The following is a 20,963-nucleotide window of genomic DNA, read 5'->3' on the forward strand; positions in this document are numbered from 1 at the left end:
AATTCTTAAGTAATGGATATCACTTGGTTTTCTTTAGGATATATTATACTGATTAATCACAAATTTGAAGTAGTTTTTATTTATTTAATAAATTTAAGTTAATCATATTAAAATTTGTTTATATTTTCTTATTTTATTAATGAGTATAATCATTCGAAAGTGTACTGACCTTAGGCTCAACACTTAGAAAATTCTATTTGATTGTGAACAGGAAGATACAGTAATGTTACAAATGGCAATGGAATTTTAGAGCTAAAAGCAACTTAGACATAATCTAGTCCAGTGTTTTTATTTTTGTGTATTTTGTGTTTAAGGTCAGAGACATTAAATTACTTTCCTAGGAGTCCAGAAAGTTAGACACAGAGCGTGGTTTGTAAGCCAGGACTGTTTATTCACAGTCCTGTGCTTTTTCTTGATTCATGCTCCTTTAGCATATTTAAACTGAAGTTAAAAATCAGATTTTAAAAAATGTAAACATTTATGCTAATTACAATTCAATAGGTTTCCCTGTAAATATGCCATTTATTTATTTATTTATTATTTATTTGTTTATTTTAATTCTCACTTGAGGACATTTTTTCGTTTTTTGTTCAGATAGAGTGGGAGGGAGGGAGGAAGGGAGAGAGAGAGAGAGAGAGAAACATCAATGTGAAAGGGACACATCGAGTGGTCGCCACCCACATGACCCGAGAGAGAGAGAGAGAGAGAGAGAGAGAGAGAGAGAGAGAGAGAGAGAGAGAGAGAAAGAGAGAGAGAAAGAGAGAGAAACATCGATGTGAAAGGGACACATCAAGTGGTTGCCACCCACATGACCCAACCAGGGCCGGGGACAAACTGCAGCCAAGGTACATGCCCTTAGCGGAAACCGAACCCAAGTCTCTCTGGACTGCAGGCCAACGCTCTAACCGCTGTGCCAAACTGGCCAGGGCAAATATGCCTTTTATGATTCAGAATCCAGCTAGATTTACAGTTAGCCTAAAATATCACTAATAATCTGTATTATCTCCATAGGACTTACTGTTATTACATTTATACCTTTCATTGTTTACCACTTTATTTCCCTAAAGCTTAATTATAAATACTTTTTTTTCTTCCTTCCTTTGTCTGTTACTTCCTGAAATACCTTAGAAACCAGTTTGGTTATATGAATTATTAATATACAGTATCTTTCAAATTAAAGAATGTTTGAATAGCCTCTTACTTTGATAATGAAAAATAACTACTATAGGTAAACGGTGCTTGAAATTCTAGTTGTTTTATGTCTCTTTTTCATTTGAATACTACAGATATATATACTTTTTATTCCAAACTAGTTTTTTAGAATTTATTTTGTAATTGAGAATATATTTATAGTTGATGTCAAGTGGAATTTGGCAGAGAGGTAAAGAAGAAGAAGGAGTTTATGGTTTTCTAATAGAAGACATAAGGAAAGAAGTGAATAGAGCTTCTAAACTGGTAAGTATATTGTTTACTTATTACACTAAATAGCATAAGGCTTTGATGTTATGTTGTTCCAGTGCTTACTTTTGTCAAATATGGTGAATTTTAGAACATTTGTATTTTTGCAAATGAAAGGGAGCTTAACCACCCCTAGATAATATTTGTGACAATATTGATTTCACTTTCTTACCTTATTCCAATCGACCCATCATTTCACCTATACTTACCATCAGAATTATGAACATACTTCTCTGCTATTCTTCAAACTTCCATCCTGAGTCAATCCAGCTGTTCACTTTTTATTCTTATACCTCAGTTGCTAGGTTGAAATGATGGGTTGAGGTAAAAATTACACAACTGTGCAGACCAATAATTTATGATCTCTACACGTCTTGTGGCCCTTCTGTGACATTGTGTGCTTGTGTTCAGTATCTTCTCCTGTTCTACAAGATGAGTATTCTAAACTTTAATTCCTCATTCATTTCGTTAAAATATGTTAATTTTCTGTGTGATAGCTACTAGGTGATGTGCAAAGAAACGACGGTAGGTCTCCATGTGATCTAAGTAGAAATGATGAAAGTGAGAGAATGAGAAGGTTAAATATGAAGATGGAGTAGTGGCTGCAACTTGCAACAAATCATTAATGTTCTGTTTGTCCCTCTTCCTGTCCCTGTCCTTATCTCACTTTCACCCCTTGGCAAGTTGAAATTAAGGAGGATTGTGAAACAAGCAGATTCATTCCAGGCATTCTGTATGGGAAGCATGTAGAGAGACCTTTAAATTCGCCAAGGCAAAGAAAAGGGAGACAATTATAGGTCACTATTGAACCTACTATGGGTATCTAACACTTTTTTATTTGGTTAGAATAGAGTGATCCTAGCCAAATTTTTTTTTTTACAGATTGGCTTTTAGTATTGTTTTACTGTTCTCCTTGGTGAATATTTTCTAATTATGTGTTTTCTGTTGAGATTTGAATGAGACTTTCATGTATAGCCGTTATGTTTATAAACCCTTCTGTTCTTTTAACAAGTGGGAAGGAAAGGAAACTTCTCTTTCTCAGTCTCCTGTTAGGTTACAGATGTTTCCTATATCAGAAATTATTATAGGAGTGAATCTTTAGTGACTTTAGGTTGTTTCTTGGTAGTTTTTTTCAGGAAATTTCCTTAATATACCATCACACAGTTGTTTGTTGTATGATAAAAATAGTTTTCAGACTCCCCAAAAAGAATATTTATTTATACTTTGGTCATATTATAGTACTCACATTCTCTGTTATGGCCCCTATTTTTTTTTTTTTTTTTCGTAGAAATGCTGTGTTTGTAAGAAAACTGGTGCTTCAATTGGATGTGTTGCACCTCGATGTAAACGAAGTTATCATTTCCCATGTGGACTTCAGAGAGAATGTCTTTTCCAATTCACTGGCAATTTTGCGTGAGTTAACTGTTGAATATGAAAGATGATGATGGTTCAAGAAAAGTCGTTAATGGATATGAAAATTCCAGTGATATAATTTCTTTGTTAAATTTTTTTAAAGCTGCACTGGGTTTATATATTTTATAAAAATATATATGTAGTCATTTCTGTCTGCAAAGTCTTGAGAATTGCCATGTCTGAAATGGGCTTATTTACCTTCAGCTTTCATTTCTAGAATATAATATGGAACTGTTGGTTTCTGTGTTTTTTGTTTTTTTTTTTTCTTTATTGATTTGAGAGAGAGAGAGAGAGAGAGAGAAAGGGAGAGGGAGAGTTAGAAACATGGATGAGCCCTGGCCGGTTTGGCTCAGCGGTTAGAGCGTCGACCTGCGGTCCTGAGAGACCCGGGTTCGGTTCCCGCTAAGGGCGCGTACCTCGGTTGCAGTTTGTCCCCGGCCCTGGTCGGTCGTGCGGGTGGCAGCCACTCGATGTGTCCCTTTCACATCGATGTTTCTCTCGCTCTCTCTGTTCCTCTCTCTTTCTCCCACTCTACCTGAACAAAAAAAAATGGGAAAATGTCCTTGGGTGAGGATAAAAAAAAAAAGAGAAACATGGATGAGAGAGAGCATTGATTGGCCGCCTCCTTTATACCCCCCACTGGGGATCGGGACCACAACCTGGGCATGTGCCTTGACTGGGAATCGAACCGGTGACCTCTTGGTGCATGGGTTGATGCTCGACCACTGAGCCACACCAGCTGGGCTAATAATGGAACTGTTAATGTGTATTCATAATCAGTGAAAACTTTTATCTTACATAATTCCAGATTTTTATATCATTCTTTAGATTTAATAGTCCAGCTCCCCCCCTCCCACAGAACCATATTTATTTCTCATTGAGCAAATTGAAGGCATATAAATTTGGAGTCCAGAAAATTAATATTGTGCCTGAGGATGCCCCCGGAAGTATTGCTTCTTGAATCCAGCTTTAAACATCAAAATTTTGATATTTGGTATCATTAGTGTTCTATTTCTTTTAGTCTTTGTGTTCCTGACCAATTAAATGGATTTTTTTACTATGTACAAAAAACTGCAGTTTAGATAGTATAAATGGACATATGTTTAGTGGGTTAGGAATAAGTTATTATTTTCATTTATTTGTTATATGAGTAAATATTTAAATGCTAGGCTCCTTTAATTTTGTACAGTGTTGAAGACAGTGGTGTGTATATTCTGTTGCTAACACAATTATATAGGGTTCTCAGCATAATATTAGTTGGTAAGGCTTACCACCAAAAGGTTCACATTTTAAAAGTTCAATTAACCATGGTCATAGATTGTGAAACTGATTTACAGTCATCCCTTGCCACTTTGTGCTTCGACTTTAGCGGCTTCACTCTATCGTGGTGTTTTCAAATGTATTCATTAAAAAGTTGATCGAGACCGTGAAAATGATACAGTGCACGCTTGGTTGTCTGAATCAATTATACATCCCTGTATTACAATTAAAATTAAAATTACGTATGGACTGTAGGCCTATGTATTTGAGCACCCCAGGAATCCTTCAACACCAGGTGCAACCGCTAGAGTCTGGAACAGATTAACTGTGATAAACAAGGGACGACTGTATAGTGCCAAAGTTCCAGTCTGTTGTACATTAGTTATGAGAGAGATATGAAGTTTCTCTTATAGGTGTAATGCTATCCTAGTTGTGCTTTGTAGTTTATTAGATGTTAGTTTTAAATAATTTATATTTTTAGGTCATTTTGTTGGACCCATCGACCTGTTCAAATAATTACACCTAATAATTACAGAGAGTCTTTACCATGCACCATTTGCTTGGAATTTATTGAGCCTATTCCAACTTACACCATATTACGAAGTCCTTGTTGTAAGAATGCTTGGTTTCATAGAGACTGTTTACAGGTAAGATGTTTTGTAAGCTTTTTCTAATATAAAATTTGTTGCTTGCTGATTTGAATTTAAAATTGGAAAGAATTATCTGGCCAGTGTGGCTCAGTGGCTGAGTGTCAACCCATACACCAAGAAGTCGCAGGTTGGATTCCTGGTCAGGACATATCCTGTTTTCTAAGATCTTGGTGTCTGTTAGCAGTTGCTTGGCAGATCCTTTAGACTCAAAGATTTCAGTAACTTGTCACTTTCCTACCTCATGGTGTGTGTGTATGTGTGTGCTGCTTACTAGTTGTTTGAAGCTGGGTTCCTCTTTGTTCAGGTCTTTCTTCACTATTTTGTTGGATAAATATTAGAAATTCTGCTAATTCTTAATCTACAAGTCATTGCCCAAGTCTGTCAGGTCTGTCTAATAGATATTTTTGTATATTTTTTGTTGTTGTTACTGTTCTCTGCCTTCTATGTGATTTAACTTTAGCCACTTTTTTAAAACTATACTTACACAGGCACCTACTAGCTGGTCTTTCTCCTGCATGCCTTATTTCCTTACACTATTGGCTTTGATTTACCTGTTTAGCCTCTTTACTTAGTTCAGTATGGCCAGCATGTAATCCCTAAGTATATTATTAATTAGTTTTCTAATCTCACATGTTTGCTATTACCACTGAGATGTGATATATACTATTTTGTAGGTTTGTAATATCTTTTGTCCCCTTTTCCTGGCAGACCCCTTCCAAAATTAATTTTGACCTAACCATCTTTGTGATATTTTTTCAGGCTCTTATATAGACTGAGGTACTTCTTCCTCTCTCTTATGTGTATATACTTAAAAATAAACTTTCGCACTGTATTATAATTGTATACTTGTATGCCTACTTATCTTGAAGTAAAATCCAAGTCATTTTATATTTCTGTTTTTGATGCATATCATAGTGTTTGGCACCTATATAGTAGGGGTTAAATATTTGTCAATGAATGTGTGCTGCTAGTTTCTTGCTGGGGATTGGCTACTCTTTCTAATAGGTTTATATTTTTATGTTTCATTCTACATATCCTCTGCCTGCTGCTTCCTTATTTGTAGTTGCTGAAGAATGAAAATAGGTTTTATATTTCTCCCCTCTTAGTAAGAATAGTAACAGAATGAGTTAAAAATAGAACCAAGGATACTTTTTATGTAACATTTATTTAAACATCTTTCCTAGATGAAGTAACTCAAGATTTTTACTATTTTACTTACAGAAATGGGCAACACAGTATTTGGGAACAGAAATGATATTAGACACCAAAGGTTGAGAAGAATATATGGGTGAATATATAATAAAGCTAAGAACTGTCAATTCATTAGCTTAATTATTTTGACCACTGGGAGAAAAGATCTCCAAATTTTAGCAGTGGGATAACTTAGTTTATCAAACTTTGAGAACCATTAGTGTACAAAATAAGATATATAATAAGTGAAAAATAACACATGTTCTGTTAGCTATAAAGATCATAACTTAATAACTTGTTAAATTGTTAATAGATTTTTTATTTTTCACTATAGGTTCAAGCAATAAACGCAGGAGTGTTTTTCTTTAGGTGCACAGTATGCAATAATAGTGACATATTTCAGAAAGAGATGTTGAGAATGGGAATTCATATTCCTGAAAAGTGAGTAACATATAGCCTTTTGAAAAAAGATATTTTACAAGTAGGATTTAATAACAGTGGAAATACTCATTTATGTCTGATTATGTGATGATGGACAACCATCCATTTCAAATGGGGAAATGTAAAGCCACCCCTGTTGCCGCCTCCTCCCCAGATTGCTAGTTCTTGAGAGCAGGAACTGTGACTTAATGTCTCATTGATTTATTTACAGTTCTTAATAAAACACCTCAATTGGATACAGTATTAATTGATTTATACACAAGTATAGTAGGCTTCAAAATGTTATGTATAAATTAAGAGAATCAAGATGTGATTTAAAATGTATATAAGTAGAATTTTGTTACTACTTAAAGATGAGGAATCCAGAAATAATGCTACTAAACTTGAAATAAATGCAAGTAAATGTTAAAAATGAAGGTTTTAGAAAATTTTTTAATTTTTCATTTAGCATTTGAAAATTTACTGTGAGACTAAACGTAAGATAAAATGGATTTACATCTTGAAGAGAAGGATTGATTCTTAAAAAAAGTTTTAGCCTTGTTCCTAAGTACAGTTACATGAAAAGTTTTTATTTTTAGGTTCATTACTAATCCTTTTATGTAACATTTAAGGTCAAAGTATATTTTGTGTCTTGGTTCATTTTCAGAGACGCATCTTGGGAATTAGAGGAAAATGCTTATCAAGAGCTTCTGCAGCACTATGAGCATTGTGATGTACGAAGATGTCGTTGCAAGGAAGGGCGAGACTATAATGTGCCTAATAGGTATGTTGGGAAGTTCACTTGTGCTTAATTAGTGTTCTTAGTGAAACCTTCAGCTCAGAAAGCAGAGTTATAGTTAGTGAAATGTGTTTGCTCTTAGGATGTTGAAGTTTTATATACATCTGTTTACAGAAAAATTATTGCACTCAGCATGATTGCAACTTATTTTCTTGGTGCATTTTCATGAGGCTCTATTTTCTAGTGCTGTACTGGTCCTTCATGGTAGCACCTGTGGCAACTGACCACTTGAAATGTGGCTATTCCCAATTGAGAGGTATTGTAACTGTAAAATACACACTGAAGACTTAGTTTGTGTCTTAGTTTGCTAGGGCTACCATAACAAAATACCACAAACTGGGTGGCTTAAACTGTAGAAATTTGTTTTCTCACAATCCTAAAGGCTAGAGGTCCAAGATAAAGGTATCCACAGATTTGATTTCTTCCGAAACTTCTCCTTGGCTTGCTTGTGACTCCCTTCTAGCTATATCTTCACATAATTGTCCCTCTGTCTATGTCCAGTCATACTGGATTACGGTCCACCCATATGACCTCATTTTATTTTAATTATCTCTTTAAAGGCCCTCTTTCCAAACACAGTCACACTTTGAGTTGCTGGGTGTTAGGATTCCAACTTACAAATTTTGGGGAGACATAATTTAGCCTATAACATTTAAGAAAAAAGAACTAAAAATATCTTAATAATTTTATATTGATTACATGTTGAACATAATGATAATATTTTGGAAATATTTAGATTCATTTCACCTGTTCCTTTCGCCTTTTAAATATGGTTACTAGTAAAGTTTAAGAGACATTTATGATTTGCATTGTATTTCTATTGGATGGCCCTGTTTAGAGGTTAACTAGATTAATCTAGCAGTATTTCTTTTGGATACTATGAAAAGGGTTAGGCATTTGAAATTTATTGATTATTCCTTTGTAATGTCAGTAAGATATATATGTGTGTGTGTATATATATATATATATATATATCCTTTTATTTCCCTGAACAAATTCTTTTCTTTAATTTTTTAATTTTTATTAATTTATTTTTTTTACAAATGTTTCTCCTTTTCCCCCCATTGACCCCACTCCTCTCGATTCCTCCCCTGCCCCCAGCATTGTTGTCCATGTCCGTGGTTATGAATACCTGCATATAAGTTCTGTGTTTTATCTCTTCCCTCCCCAATCCCCCTTCTGAGGTTTGTCAGTCTGTACCCTACTACTGTGTCTCTGAGTCTATTTTGTTCATCAGTAGTTTTGTTCATTATATACCACAAATAAGGGAGATCATGTGATATTTGTCTTTCTCTGATTGGCTTGTTTTGCATAGGATAATACTCTCCAGGTCCCTCCATGCCATCTCAAAGGATAAGAGATCTTTCTTATAGCTGCATAGTACTCCATTGTATATATGTACCACAGCTTTTTTATCCACTCATCTATTGATGGACACTTGGGATGTTTCAGATCTTAGTGATTGTAAATAGTGCTGCTATGAACATAGGGGTACATAATATTCTTTCTGATTGGTGTTTCAGGCTTCTTAGGGTATATTCCTAGAAATGGGATCACTGGGTCAAATGGCAGTTCAATTATCAATTTTTTGAGGTAACACCATATTGTTTTCCATAGCAGCTGCACCAGTCTTCATTCCCACCAGCAGTGTACTAGAGTCCCCTTTTCTCCACACCCTCACTAGCACTTGTTGTTTGATGATTTGTTAATGGCAGCCACTCTGACAGGTGTGAGGTGATACCTCATTGTTGTTTTAATTTGCATCTCTCTGACGATGAGTGACATTGACCATTTTTTTCATATGTCTCTTCGCCATTTGTATGTTCTGTTTGGAGAGGTATCTATCTAGGTCCTCTACCCATTTTTTAATTGGGGTCTTTGTCTTCCTTTTCTTGAGTTGTATGAGTAACCTATTCAGTAAGATATCTTTAAGATGTAGAATAAAAAGTAACAAAGTCAGTTTTGTCAAAAATGTGTGTAGGAAATTTCATTAAATATTTATCTCTGTCATACTGTGGTATTTGAATAAGGCAAGGTGAAACTTAAAGTTCAGAGCAGAGTATTGGGAGGCTTGTTCCTTCTAAGTGATTTGGCTGGATGAGCTGCTGCTTACTTGCAAAGACTCAACTGAGGTCTTGCAGCTTTTGAAAGTTTCTCCTAGGCAGCTGTTACCACTCCTGATTTCCCATTCTGGGTTTTCACTTCACTATGCTTGTTACAATATAATTGACATTATTTGAGTTTGTCTTTGTCATTAGGTTAAAAATTCTCTAAGGGCAGAGATCTCATTGAAAATGTCAAGCAGTATGCATTTACATTTCTTAATATGGTGACTGCATATTCAATGATTATACCCCTCTCAAGGGCTGTGCTGAGGCATAGGTGAGATAGTGTAAACAGTAAAGCACTTTAGAGTTCTAAGAAGCAATTTATTCATTAAAATTGATAGTATCAAAATTCATTTTAGGTTGGGTTTTATTTTTGTTGTTGTTTTGGTATATTACTGGCCCAGACTTTGTTTTTTTCTAGCAGCAACTTAAGATTGCTGTCCCTTGCCTTTTCTCCTGGGATGTGGATACCTACTGTCTAAATGCTTTTTTTGTAATATCACTCCCTCTCATCCTACTGACAGGAAGGCAGTTTTGCTGAAAGGCAGCATGATGTAAAGGTTAGCAGCATAGGTCTGACAGGTAAAGTGAGTTGGAAGCCTAACTCTGAGACTTACTAGAAGAATATACTTAATTGGGCCAGTTCTTTACCCCTCAGGCCTTGGTTTCTTCTTTTTTTGAAATTGAGGTAGTATTGGTTTTCCCTCCCTTCTAAAATAGTGAAGATTGAAATTTTCATGTAAAGAGTGAGAACTGGACCTGATTTATAATAAGCACCCATATTAGCTCTCATATTTTTTTCTCTTCATCATAGTTGGCAGAACTATCTGGGGAAGAGGGGGCTGCTACACACGGAACACACACCTACATACCCATATCCACACAAAGGGAGTTTTGCCCACACCTACCAGAGGGGATGGTATCTTATCATCTACACCTCTATACTCTCTGGAAGTGTATCCATTTTTATACAGAGAGAGTGTACTCATAACCAAACAGAGAGGAAGTCCCACACGACAACACACACCCACACCCATACAGAAAATGTAAATATGGACCAGCACACATCACACAACACGAGTTTGGGGGGAGGGTCAGATAAGAGTGGGTATACATATGGGCCAGGTTGTGAGTCTGGGTCCTGTTGAGCTGCATGATACCTGAGACGTCTGAACAAGCTTTTTGTACGAAATAATTTCTCACCTTAGATGGGAAAGATAATAGATTAGGTGAGGTAATATATTTACCAAATATCTCTTCCATATCAGATATACTGGCATAGCAATCTCCCTATGAGTAATAGTTATCTCCAAATATAAAAGAAAAAAATCTTCTTTCTTTTCATATTCTTTCTAATGTTTATATTCTTTGTGTATGTGTATGTTCATGTACCTGTTGATATTTTTAAGTTAGAAAATATTTAGAGGAGATTATAAACATAAACAATGAAATAGAAAAAAACAATGCTTTAAGAAAAAGTAATGCAGTATCAAAGCAGATCATCTCTTTTTCCTCCTTTGGGTTGGTTTCGTGTATGAGGTGGACAGTGAGGCCTGTGGCAGTGTGGGTGGTTGGAATTTGACTAAGGTAATACCAAAATGTCAACATTTACTTTTTGTCTCCTCAGCAAATGGGAAATAAAGCGTTGTCAGTGTTGTGGTTCTAGTGGAACACATCTAGCCTGTTCCTTATTACAATCATGGGAACAAAATTGGGAGTGTTTGGAATGCAGAGGTATTATCTACAACTCAGGTAATATTTTATAATTTTGAATAAAGATGGTCTTATTCAAATGTATATTATTTAAAAGTTCCTTTCTATATTTCTACTATGCTTACATTGGGTTTTAAATCTGCAGGGGGTTTCCAAAAAGCCAAAAAACATACATTACCCAACACTAACATTGTTGGAATAAATGATTGCTTGTTGGAAGAATCATCACCTAAATTACCCAGACAGTCACCTGGAGCCCAGCATAAAGATCTGCTGAGGTGTGTATTTTGAACTGGAGAAAAATAAAACTCTATTCTGAGAAAATTAAACAGGAAGTGGCTATATACACTTAGAATATTAGCTTATCTTTACAGTAGTTGGAAGAATGTTTTTTAGAAAATAGGACCCAACATTTGATCATGAAATCATGCAACCAGCATTTAAAAAAGAAATTGCACCTTGGCTGGTTTGGTTCAGCTGTTAGAGCATTCCCCTCGGACCAGAGAGTCATGGGTTCAATTCCTGGTCAAGGGCACGTACCTGTTTTGCAGGTTCAATCCCCAGCCCCTGGTCGGGGTCATGTAGGAGGCAATCAATCAATGTGTCTCTTTTACATCATTGTTTCTCCTTCCCTCTTTCTCTCTCTCTCCCTCCTTCCCTCCATCCATTCCTCTCTTCCACTCTATCTAAAAACCAGTGGAAAAATATTCTCCAGGTGAGGATTAACAAACAGTGAAAATGAAATAGGAGAGACTAGACTATAAAGAATCATGTTGCATTGGAAATAGAAAGAATGTATATAAAATATATAATTTAATATTGTATACTGAGTCATGATATAAAATGTGTTTATTATAGACCTTTTTCAAGATAGTTTAAAAACATGGATCTGGAAAATGTGCTTAAACTGTTATTTGGTTATAGAGTAAGACAGGCCATTATAATAACACAGATAACATGCTACTTTGTTAAAAAGAAGGAATTATTTAACCTTGGCCAGTTTGGCTCAGTGGTAGAGCATCGGCCCGCAGACCAATGAGTCCTGGGTTCGATTCCAGCCAAGGGCATGTACCTAGGTTGTGGTTCATCCCTGGCCCTGATTGGGGTCGTGAGGGAGGCAACCAGTCGATGTGTCTCTCTCACATCAATGTTTCGCTCTCTCTCCCTTTCTCTCCCTCTCTATCTTCCTGAAGATAAATGGAAAAATATCCTCAGGTGAGGATAAAAAAAGAAGGAATCATTTGATACAGAGGGTTAATTATTTTATTTTGTTTAATGTATTTACTGTCAATGTCAGATCTAAAGAAGTTTAAGGCATACTTAGAGATATTATTATAGTAATATCTAATGGTTTTTAATAAGACAGCAAAATGAATAACTTTCAAAATCATTCTTAACCATTTAAGACTAGAATTACACTTTTATACTGTGCCAGATATTCATTCAACTGAAGATAGAATTTTTAAGTATATGTGGCTTTATAAAAAGTTTGTAGAGCCTTGTTGTAGCCAATAATGATAATAGACAAAAGTAACATTACTAGCTAAACATGAGGAAGTACTTTCTCGTTAAAAATAATATCAAGCCCAGCTGGTGTGGCTCAGTGGTTGAATGTTGACCCATGCACCAAGAGGTCACCAGTTAGATTCCTAGTCAGGGCACATGCCCAGGTTGTGGGCCCAATCCCCAGCGGTGGGCATGCAGGAGACGACCAATCAATGTCTTCTCTCATCAATGTTTCTATCTCTCTCTCCCTCTCCCTTACTCTCTCTAAAAATTAATAAAGTTAAAAATATTAAAATAAGTAAATAATTATAAGTTAAAATTTAGAAGAACAAGAGAATTTTTGTGAAAATATTTCATAACTAGATTTGCAGATAGAAATGGAATACTATTTAAAAAGTGAAGCATTGCTGTTTTAAGATACCATGGTATTAACTGAAAATTTGTTATTATCAAAAAAGATGTTCACATTTGTTTTAAATAAATTTAAATGTTTAGGTTTCTAAAGATGTTATACTAGGGAAGTTTGATTCCTTATTCCTGCTCTAATATGCCATTGTGTTCTAGAAGTGTAGCATTAGTATTCCCGTTCCAGACAGGAGCAAGGAATTAACTTGCTACAACAAGGTATATTTCTCAAGGATTATCTTCCAAAAGATTCTGGTTTTGCTCATTCTGGGTTAATAAATAGGGTAGGGGGTTGTGTGAAAAGGAAAAATAACAAAACCTGGCCCATATCAGGACATTATAATGTCTTAGAATGGGGAAAATGTATACTTGATATAGAAAGATGATATATGACATAGCCTCAAACAGGATCATTTTGAGTACATCAATTCCAATTACAGAAGGAGAAACTGAGGCAGGGAGCAATTGAGTTAATCTATACAGTAGCCTGGAGGTCTTGTTAAGGCAGATTGCTGGGCCTCATGTTGAGAGATTCTTATTCCGTGTATCTGCTGGAGGGCTTCAGAATTTGCATTCTAGTAAGTTTCCAGATGCTGCTGCTGATGGTCGGGGACCACACTTTGAGAATTACTGGTACAGACTGAAAAGTACTACTTAAATGGTTGTGAATTCTGTTTATAATATTAGTTCTACCAATTAATTACTTTTTTATGATTAAAATGCATTGCATTGTAATTTCTTAAAATTATAGATCTCTCGTATAGTAAGCAGAGACTATGTTTGCTCTATTTTTAAAGGATCTAGTAAACATGAAATAAGATACAGTTAAGTAAGTGTTGTAGCTATTGGCCAGAAAGGTGAGAGTTTGAGCTTCTGAGTCTTATACCTAAATCTGCTGAATTGATCAAATTTACGATAATCATCTATCAACATTCTCATAAATCATTTATGACATTAGATTATTTTAATTTGGTAGAAGATTAGGGAGAGAGAATCAAGAATTTTGAACTGAGGTTTGGGGTCCAGTGACAGCAATTGTCTGCTTTTTGGATGGGAGGTGGGAAGAACTTACTTTAAATTTTTTGTTTGTTTGTTTGTTTGTTTTTTACTGTATACTGCCATGTCCCATAATGTATTTTAGAGTCCTTACCTCTGTGTTTAAATTCATGTTTTATAGGCAAGGCAACAAATTTAGAAGAGACATTTCAACAATAATTATAGAGCTAGGATTTCAAATTATTAAGAAAACTAAAAGATTATATATCAACAAAGCTGATATCTGGAATAGTGCCTTAAATGGATTCAGAAATCAAAAGTTTAATCCTTCATACACAATTGAAGTTGTATATATTCATGAAAATGATAATTTTGGAATAGAGCATCCTGGATCAAAGCAAGAATTCCTAACTCTTTTAATGCAACATCTTGAGAACTCACCATTATTTGAAGGGTCCTTGTCAAAGAACTTGACCCTAAATTCTCAAGGTAATTATTTATTATTGTTCATACCGCGTATACCATGTGTAAAGGAAGAGATAGATGATTAGAATTGATACTCAATACATGTAGTTGAAATGTATACTGATAAAAATCACAGAAAAAAAGAAGTGGGGGAGTGATAGTTTTAAAAGCAAAATTTTTAGTGAAACATTTTAAGAATGTTCATAATTTCTTTATAGCAATATTCTACTCAAAGTGATTCCATAATTAACTAAGTTCTTAAAAATGTATTTTTATTCTAATTTTGTTTGAATAGAGTGGCCAAATGGGATGGATGGTTATCTGAGTCCTTGTTCAGATATTTGGAATTTGCGGTTGGCATGTTTCCTCACAACCTAGGATTGTTATAACATAATTTTCTAGTCCACATGTAATAGATTTTTTTTTTATCCTCACCCGAGGATATTTTTCCATTTTTGTACAGATAGAGTGGGAGGGAGAGAGAGGAAGGGAGAGAGAGAGAGAGAGAAACGTCGACGTGAAGGGACACATCGAGTGGCTGCCACCCGCACGACCAACCAGGGCCGGGGACAAACTGCAACCGAAGTACGTGCCCTTAGTGGGAACCGAACCCGGGTCTCTCCGGACCGCAGGCCGACGCTCTAACCGCTGAGCAAAACTGGCCAGGGCGTAATAGGTTTTTTTAAATGTACTTTTGCTTTCAAGAATTTTTTTCTATGCAGCTATGTATATGAAACTTTTTTTGTCTTTTTTCTGGTGATGAGTTAATATGATTAAAACAGGCATCTCAAAACACTGGTTAATTCAAGCATTCTTTTTTAGGAGCTTTTATACCACTTTTGCTGTAATAGGAAATTCAAAACAGTGAGAAGAAGACTTATTTCATTCAGTTTTAATTTCTTCCTGTGTTCCCTAGAACTTCCTGTTACCTGAAGCATTATTGAAATAATTGACAAAGTTCCAAGGATCATTTGTACTATCTACAGGACACATAGTCTAATTCTAAACTCCCTTTAAAAAACATCCAAATAATCAATAATGTTAACTGAAGGTAGTTTTGGTACAGTAGAGAGTATATGAATTTAAGTCCCAAAATCTGAATTCATTTGTACACATCACTTAAGTGGTTTTATATTCTTAGATTAATTATGTAGCCTCTCTGGATCTCAGTTTCTTCATCTGTAAAATGTGACTGCTGATACATAGCTTATAAAGTTATTGTTGAGGAGATATTATTATTTCAAGTATTGTTAATGTTGATTACTGATAAGTTGCTTTGAACAATTTTTAGAAAAAAATAAAGGAAATTTTACATGATGTCCTTTTGACTTAATCAAAGTAGCTAAAACATTTTAAATGGAAATATAAAAAATATTGAAAACGTTATATGGTAAGATTAAATTTGTGTCATTTTGGAACATGATTTAGCACTGTATATCAACAGCCTTAAAAATGTTCATATACTTTGAACCACTAATACTATATCTATCCTAATATATGTTAATCAAATAATCAAAGATATATAAATAACAATATGTAAATAGATACTGATTATATAATGTAACTTATCGATGGTACCAGTAATAAAGGGATGGTTTATATTGCTGCACATCTGAAAGTTAATCTTAATGCATTCCTTAACTGTAGTAGATTTCAATAATTTTGAATAATATAAAGAATGTACAGTGTAATAAGTTGATAAAAGAAGTCTGACTATGTATATATTTATATACACATGAGACACAAATATACTAAAGTGTGTACATTGGTTATTATGGTGCTAGGATCATAGATGGATTTTTAAAGAGTTTCTGTATATTTTTTCTGCAATAGGTTATTACTTTGTATTCAGAAAAATTTTTTTGTATATTTTAGGTGAAATCTATATTTTATACATTATAGTGTCTATGAATTTTTATTTTCCATTTATCTAATGCTTATACTTTTTATTTATTATATATGTATTCATTATATATGATGATTATAATTTTAAAAAGTATATTTGATGTATTTCTATCTATTTACAGCTGTGAAGGAGAATCTTTACTATGAAGCTGGCAAAATGCTTGCCATTTCTTTGGTTCATGGTGGTCCTTCACCTGGTTTCTTTTCTAAAACCTTGTTTAACTGCCTTGTTTATGGACCAGAAAATACCTTACCGGTTTTAGATGATGTTTCAGACTTTGATGTGGCACAGATTTTAATCAGGGTAAGAAATGTGCATGTTTATTAAAATGTAGGGCTACATTCTACCTGGATTTGAATATAAATGTTGGATCTCCAATAGAATAGTAATACTCTGTGGAGTAGTAGAGGGATGTCAATATTTCTATTTACCAGCAAAGTTCACAACCAATTAAAAGATCAATGTAAAGCTCAGACAGCTAGAGAACAAAGTGCTAGGTTTTATTTTGATAAAACAAATTGGATTATGTGACTTCAAAATGTGGTCAAAATGGCTTGCTAACATTTCTGAGAACTATGTGGATTTATCTGCCCTGCCAGAAACATTATAAGGCAGGTTCTTGTTGCATGTAGAGAGCAGAAGAAAGTATGCTTTCCTGCAGGCAGTGGATCTGAAGAGAGCAAGGGTTTAGGTTACCAATCAGAAAATTTCGACTTCCTCCTATAGGGAGATATGAGTGCTAGATTAAGAGAAAGACCTACTGAATTTTTTCAATATAAAAACAAGTGAGGAGACTCAATGTTCTCTCCAAACAGTAGTTAACATTTATTTAGCCTTGTACTGCACTTCTCACATGCACAAGCTTAATTTAGGTACCATATGGTATATAAGTATTATTGTTTACATGTTACTGATTTGGAAACTGATTGAGATAATGAAAGCTGCTTTTCTTCCCTTAGCCTCCCTCCTACTTAAGCCTACTCTTATCCAGCCATTGTCTCAGTTAATAAGCAGTATATTTTAATGGTTAAAAGCAAATGCTTACACATCAGATTTTAAATGGAAATAACTAGAAATTATAAGCTATGTGACTTGGGTAATGAAGTTAGGCTTAATTTTGTTAAGCCCAACTTTATTGTCTCACTTCCTTTTTCCTATGGATTACTTAACTTCTTAGAGAGAGGTTTCTGTTACCACCACCACTCTCCCAAGTTAGCTTGTTGATACCTGATAATCTGGGGAACTAGATCTTCGCATTCAACACCTTTCTTTTTTTTTTTTTTTTAATGTTTTTATTGATTTTTTAGAGAAAGAGAAAGAAGAGAGAGATACAAACATTGATTTCAGAAAGAAACACCAGTCGACTGCCTCCTGCACACCTTCCACTGGGGATCGAGCCTGCAACCCGGGCATGTGCCCTGAATGGCAATCCAACTGGGACCTCTCACTCAGTCCATGGGACAATGTTCAATCCACTGAGCCACACCTCCCAGGCAAAAATCCACATATAATTTTTGATTCCCCCAAAACTTAACTACAGTTGTCCCTTGGTATCCATGGGGGATTGGTTCTAGGATCTCCCCCCACCCCACCCTGCAGGATACCAAAATCTGCAAATGTTCAGATCTCTTATATAAAATGGTGCAGAATAGTGCGTGCAGTTAGTCCTCATTTGCTGGTGCAAAACCCATGGGTGCAGAGAGCTGATTGTATTGAAAACAATCGGCATATAAGGGGATGCACACAGTATAAGAAACCGTGTTATTCAAGGGAAAACTGTGCCATCGTGTAGTTAAATGTATTATAAAAATAAAACAGAATAGTTTTGGCCAGTGTGGCTCAGTGGATAGAGTGCCAGCTCTCGCACCGAAGGGTCACGGGTTTGATTCCTGGTCAAAGGCATGTACCTAGATTACAGATTCAGTCCCTGGCCTGGTTGGGGTGGGTTCAGGTGGCAGTTAATTGATATATCTCTTATCCGTGTTTCTCTCTCCCCGCCCCCTTCTCTTTCTCTCTCTCCTTCCCTCCCTCCCAGTCTCTAAAAATCAATGGAAAAAATATCCTCAGGTGAGGATTAACCAAAAAATATATAAATAAATAAATAAAATAAAAAACAATATGAGAGCCCTGGCCGGTTTGGCTCAGCGGTTAGAGCGTCAGCCTGCGGTCCTGAGAGACCCGGGTTCGGTTCCTGCTAAGGGCACGTACCTCGGTTGCAGTTTGTCCCCGGCCCTGGTCAGTTGTGCGGGTGGCAACCACTCGATGTGTTCCTTTCACATCGATGTTTCTCTCTCTCTCTTTCTGTTCCTCTCTCTCCCACTCTACCTGAACAAAAAAATGAAGAAGAAAAAATGTCCTCGGGTGAGGATTAAAAAAAAAAAAAAAAAGAAAAAGAAAAAAAAAAAACAATATGAGAAAGGAGATAGATACTGCTTAGGGTATAATAAGTTACAGGTTAGGCTAAGCTGCTAATAACTTGAGACCCAAAAAGACAATGTCTCAAAGAAATGGCAGATATTTATTTCTCTAAAATCTGTTGTCTAGATTTTAGGAGTAGGGATTGACAATATGGCTGTAGGTCAAGTAGGGCCTGCTGCCTCTTTGTAAATAAAGTTTTATTGAAACAACACACCCGTTCGTTATATTATGTCTGTGACTGTTTCACACTACATTGCAGAGTTAAGTAGTGGTGACAGACATATGTCCCACAGAACATAAAATGCTATCTGAGTTTTACAGAAATGACTCATAGTTTAGAGGTATAATTGTGATATACCTAGTCATCCAGGGAATTGGATTCCATCCCCTCATTGTTATGTAATTACTAAGGATAGTGTCTGCATCTACATGGCTAAAGCTTGCTCTTAGGGAGAAAGGGGAAGTAGAATGCTGGGAAGTTTGACACATTTTCACTCACATCCCTCTGGGTAGCTTTAGTCACATGTGACCCCATCTAGCTGCAAGGAGAGTTTGGCTCTGCGCCCAGCTAAAACTTAGGGTGGTGGGTTTGAGAGGTTGAGGCAATCTATATTCAACCATTAGTCTCTGACAGAATATAAAGGTAGTATTTTGAACTGGGTAGTCAGGAAAAACTTTGCAGATTTCAGCAGAGATCTGAAATGAATGAGGGAATCATGTAAATCTTTGGGAGAAGAGTTTTTTGGAAAGAAGAAATAGCAAGGACATTTTCCATTCAATAGACTATTGGCTCCCTCGTATTTTTATCTTTCTTCTGTAACTTTGTTCAAGAGCTAAGCTGTATGAAGGTGTCTGTCACATAAATGGTCAAGTATTTCTTTGTTTATGCTGCTCCCTGAAATACTCTTGATTGTATTCATCTAAGTCTCAGCTGATATTCTTTCTTTTTCAGAAATCTCAGGTCATCTTTTGCCTCTAGTGCTATGTAACTGTTCTATGTCAATTATTGCCTTTTATGTAAGTAATTTCCTTAAGGTGGCATTATACTCATGGTATCTTGAACGCAGAAATATACATTGTTTATTAAACTGGATTGTCAGATATTTATTCTAGAAAAATAATACTTGATATACTCTCACTCCATTCTGGTATACTCAAGAATTGAGTATAAAGTAATGTGTCATTTGAAATACAAATACCATTCACAAGTGAAAGTGGAAACTAGATATAATTTCCTCATTACAGGTAAATACTGCAACAAATGTAGCTGACTTAAACTCAGTTATGAATGAATGCTATAACTACCTAGAGCTTATTGGATGTCTAAGACTTATAACATCGTTAAGTGATAAATATATATTGGCAAAAGACATACTTACTCACCATGTAATTAAGAGAGTCCAAGCACCTTTTGAAAGGTAAGTTATTTATATGTTTAAGATTCACTCAAATTACATGTTAATTGTCTTATAGTGTGAGATATATTTGATTAAAAATTTCAAATGTCATTTTAAAATAATGCTTTAAAACTAACCTGTTAAGGATGATTACTGTTCTGACCATTCTATATAGAACTGCATAAATATATGATGCTCATGTAGAAAAAGTAATCACCATCTGAATTTATAATTATTTTTCTAAATAAAAATTATTTTAAAAATTCCATACCACTTAAGCCAGCTATTTTATCTCTACTCATTCATTTAATAACTATATATTAAGCACATGTCTGCTGGGTCATGAGTACTGAGCATTCTTTGATTAACAAGGTAGATGTGATTCTTGCTCTTTAGCTTGGAACACTGGTCTTCAAACTTTTTGTTCCAATAATACTTTGAAAGAAGTTTGAAAACTTATATATGTCCTTATACTCTGCTTTTTTTTAATAATGAAAAAAAATATATATACAAAAGTAGGCAGAATGCTTTTCATGTAATCATTACCCATATCTAACGATATCAGTCAACCTGTGGTCAGTCTTCTTCATCCATCCTACCCTTCTTATTGACTCCAGTATTATTTTCAAGCTATTATCAGACATCATGTTATCTCAAGAGTGATCAGGTGTTTTTGTTTTTTTATTTTAATATCATTAATCCATAGATTTAAATGTACTTGTGTTGAAACTGTTACAGTTATTATCTATACTAAAGTTCAAAGTGTCTCATCTTTGGCCAGTATAAGCCTTTTTATGTTGTTTCTTTGATGTTGACCCCTAATGGTCTTTGATAGCCATCTTGCTATATGGTATAATA

At 35.0% G+C, this 20,963-nt stretch overlaps 1 protein-coding gene across 14 annotated transcripts in view; it reads left to right on the forward strand.

The window, feature by feature from the left end:
* Nucleotides 1-20,963, forward strand: part of LOC118619400 (sec1 family domain-containing protein 1) — a 156,874-nt gene that overhangs the window by 9,072 nt on the left and 126,839 nt on the right. For 12 of the 14 annotated variants that reach the window (XR_004957263.1, XR_004957266.1, XR_004957274.1 and 9 more), the window contains 10 exons: nt 1,354-1,455; nt 2,747-2,871; nt 4,613-4,778; nt 6,307-6,413; nt 7,060-7,176; nt 10,927-11,051; nt 11,158-11,290; nt 14,101-14,408; nt 16,412-16,593; nt 19,954-20,126. Coding sequence is in view for 11 of the 14 variants with exons in the window: in XM_036246121.1 (XP_036102014.1) it covers nt 1,354-1,455; nt 2,747-2,871; nt 4,613-4,778; nt 6,307-6,413; nt 7,060-7,176; nt 10,927-11,051; nt 11,158-11,290; nt 14,101-14,408; nt 16,412-16,593; nt 19,954-20,126 (1,538 nt within the window). In the remaining 3 variants the exon portion in view is untranslated. The remainder of the gene's footprint in view (nt 1-1,353; nt 1,456-2,746; nt 2,872-4,612; nt 4,779-6,306; nt 6,414-7,059; nt 7,177-10,926; nt 11,052-11,157; nt 11,291-14,100; nt 14,409-16,411; nt 16,594-19,953; nt 20,127-20,963) is intronic. The other 2 variants (XM_036246123.1, XM_036246131.1) reach the window with 2 other exon arrangements.

This window comes from Molossus molossus, unplaced genomic scaffold (genome assembly GCF_014108415.1).
Source record: "Molossus molossus isolate mMolMol1 unplaced genomic scaffold, mMolMol1.p scaffold_m16_p_1, whole genome shotgun sequence".
NCBI classification, from domain to species: domain Eukaryota; kingdom Metazoa; phylum Chordata; class Mammalia; order Chiroptera; family Molossidae; genus Molossus; species Molossus molossus.